At 39.4% G+C, this 3,241-nt stretch overlaps 1 protein-coding gene across 1 annotated transcript; it reads left to right on the top strand.

The window, feature by feature from the left end:
* Window positions 1-1,037: 1,037 nt before the first annotated feature.
* LOC131000870 (acetylserotonin O-methyltransferase-like) lies at window positions 1,038-2,630 on the top strand. Its single transcript, XM_057927000.1, is given in 3 exon segments — window positions 1,038-2,007; window positions 2,009-2,089; window positions 2,238-2,630. Coding segments are annotated over 3 exon segments (1,032 nt in total). The 5' UTR covers window positions 1,038-1,341; the 3' UTR covers window positions 2,523-2,630.
* The last annotated feature ends 611 nt before the right edge of the window (window positions 2,631-3,241 follow it).

The raw sequence follows: 3,241 nt of genomic DNA, 5'->3' as shown, positions 1-3,241 counted from the left end.
CACGACCGCCTCACAACGCCAGCCACCACAATATGTTTCTCTCGTAGAAGGGGAAATTCCCAGATCTGCACACGAGCCCATAATCATTTGAACATCCCCCCGCTTCCCGACCTAATTGAGTTGAAGGAGATGAGGGTTTGCAAGGGAGGGCGAGGCGGCGAAGGGTGGCAGAGCCGTGGAAAGAGGTCAAGGCAGCGGCGGCGCTGCTCCGTAGAGGGAGAGAAAGAGAGGGTCTCTGGAAGAGGGCGGTAGGGGGAGAGTTTTCTGATTTGGATAATCAAACAAAAACGACGTCGTTTTTTATTTTTCTGACACGCGTATTACCAGATCATTAAAAATGTCACACGTATTGTCACCTAAATTAAATAATAGTCGACATCGTTGCTGGTGAACTTTAATCATAACCGGAGTTCTCGTCGTGTGCAAATTTCAATTGAATCAAAAGTTTATGTATTATGGAGCTATTTTTTATGGTCGTGTGCAAAATGGAAATTTGGTGAAACTTCATGTATTTGTTTTCCATTGACCCTTTTATTATTTAGCAAAAATTTTACCATTTATTCACCTTTTAACTTTTTCACCTACACACAAAAACACTATTTTCTTAATTTCCGTGCCCAAGAAAAAGATCTCAAGATAGTCGGGACGGAGGGAGTATTAGATAAATGTATCGTAATTCGTGATTGGAGGAATGCGTTCACGTTTGTAAGTGGTGAAAAAAATAATGATGAATCATATTGGTAAAGTTATAAATAAGTGTTGAAAGTGAAGATAAAAGATAAGGGATTAGTTGTGGGATCATGTCCAAACATATGTTCTGCATATTCTTATAGGACGGACGAAAAAATAAATAAACATAGTCTTCTGGAAACAGAGTGAATACTACACATTGATCTACCTAAAATAATTGTCTCCCAGCATGAGCACGAGTTAATGTACCTACCACCCATATGGAAATGCCGTGCGAACATAGTCCTTGATCCAAAATATTTGATTTCTTATAAATTACTATCGTTCTAATTTGTCATTTTGAACCATTCATAAAAGTTGTTCTAATTTATTTTTAATAAATTTATGGATCTTTTTCTTCACTCATTAAAATAGTAAAATATAGGCCTCTTTCTCCACTCACTTACTTAATTAACTTTTTTCACTTTTGATCACCGTTTCTCAACTTAATAAATGAAACATTATGATCGGGTTACTCTATCCCAGATTCTTTGTGGTGGGATAGAGTATCGTCAGATTGTATTAACCTTAAATGCTTTCTTTTATTTTTCACTTTTTTTTTAGATCACTTTATATATTCGTCTGCTTTTAACAAATAGTTACGAAACGAAGATGGCAGAATCAAAAGGCACCATCACAGCCGACGCGAAACTGGAGATGTGGAGGTACGCCTTGGGCTTCACTCCGACCGCCGTAGTCAGATGCACCATCGAGCTCCAAATCGCCGACGTCATGGACTCCCACGGCGGCACCATGACGCACGGCGACCTCTCCGCCGCCGTGGGTTACTCGCCAACAATCCTCCGCCGCATTATGCGATACCTGGTCCACCAGCGTTTCTTCAAGCAGACGGTCACCTCGTCAAAGGTCTCGTACGCGCAGACGCCGCTCTCGCGGCTGCTGATGCGAAACGGAGATGAGAGCATGGCCGCATTTATCTTGCTGGAGAGCTCGCCGACCGCGCTAGCGCCGTGGAACAGGCTGAGCTCTCGAGCTCGAGAGAGCGGCGGGTCGACCTTCGAGGAAGAGCACGGCAGCGATATCTGGAGCTACACCGATGTTAATCCCGCGCACAGCAAGCTGTTTGATGATGCGATGAGCTGCGTGGCCAAGGTGTCCGCCGCAGCCATCGTGAATCAGTATCCGAAGGCCTTGGAGGGAATCGAGTCCTTGGTGGATGTCGGGGGCGGCGACGGCACCGCCCTCCGGATTCTGCTCAAGGCCTTTCCTAGGATCCATGGGATCAACTTTGATCGTCCCAGTGTGGTTAGTGTTGCATGCGCCGCCGTCTCAGGGCATTCAGCATGTAGCCGGCAGCATGTTTGAGGCTGTTCCTAACGCCGATGCTGCTTTTCTCATGGTATCTCTTCTTTTATGCTACATTCATCCTCATTATATAGCATCGTGTAACATATAACTAAAAATGACTTTAATTAATTAATTTTAGATTTTGGGTTCGAATTGAAGCATGAATATTTGGTTTGGTATATATTTAATTCATGATGTAGTCGGTGTTGCACGACTGGAATGACGAGGAGTGCATACAAATATTGAAAAAGTGTAAGGAAGCAATTAAGGAGAAAGTGATAATCGTGGAAGCAGTGATTCGCGAAGAGGAAGAGGACAAATACAGCGAGGCCCGGTTACGGTTGGACATGCTCATGTTGGCTTACACCACCGGAAAAGAGAGGACTTTCGAGGAGTGGAAAAATATAATCAAATCAGCTGGTTTCACTAGCTTTGCAGTCAAACATATAGAGGCCATTCCATCAATTATTGAGGCCTATCCATGACTTCATTCAATCTTTATATTTGAAATAAGAGATAATATCTCGCATATGGCAAAAGAAAATTATAGCTACATATATAGATAAAAATATAAAAATAATTGTTATTTTGAATTATTGTGCCCTTATACACTTACACAATTTATAGAAATTTTATGTGTAATCAAAATTTATGTAACACTATTATTTACACTGTTACATAAATTCGTATAACCAAAATTTATGCAACAAAACTCGTGTAACAATGTAAATTACATGTGTACATGAATTTTAATTGCACATGTAATTTATACGTGTAAACATATAAAGGCATATTAGTAGTTCAACATAATAATTATTTTCATATTTTTATTTATTTAACTATAATTTTTTATTATTATAGGTTTTTTGATATTTGTGGCCTCTTTTGAATAATGTGCGTTATTAACGACTCAGAATACCAGCAATTTGAGAAAATGATATATATATATATATATATATATATAAAGGGTTAGCTTCTATAGAAAAACCCTTTAAGACTAAGAATTGAGAATAAATCACCTTCATTCATTAACTCATTTTCGACGGTTCAGATTAAGTCAAAAGCCTTATTTATTAATTAGCATATTATGAAATAATGTATTTTTCGGTGAGAGGAGGTTAAAACAGTCATTTGGATTTCTGCCAGATTCTTGATTAATATCAAATCCCGTAAATTTCTTCATTTCCATTGAAACAACGATTCA

The sequence above is a fragment of the Salvia miltiorrhiza genome, chromosome 8 (genome assembly GCF_028751815.1).
Source record: "Salvia miltiorrhiza cultivar Shanhuang (shh) chromosome 8, IMPLAD_Smil_shh, whole genome shotgun sequence".
Taxonomy (NCBI): Eukaryota; Viridiplantae; Streptophyta; class Magnoliopsida; order Lamiales; family Lamiaceae; genus Salvia; species Salvia miltiorrhiza.
Note: the sequence above shows the minus strand (reverse complement) of the source record. Positions and strands in the feature narration are given on the sequence as shown.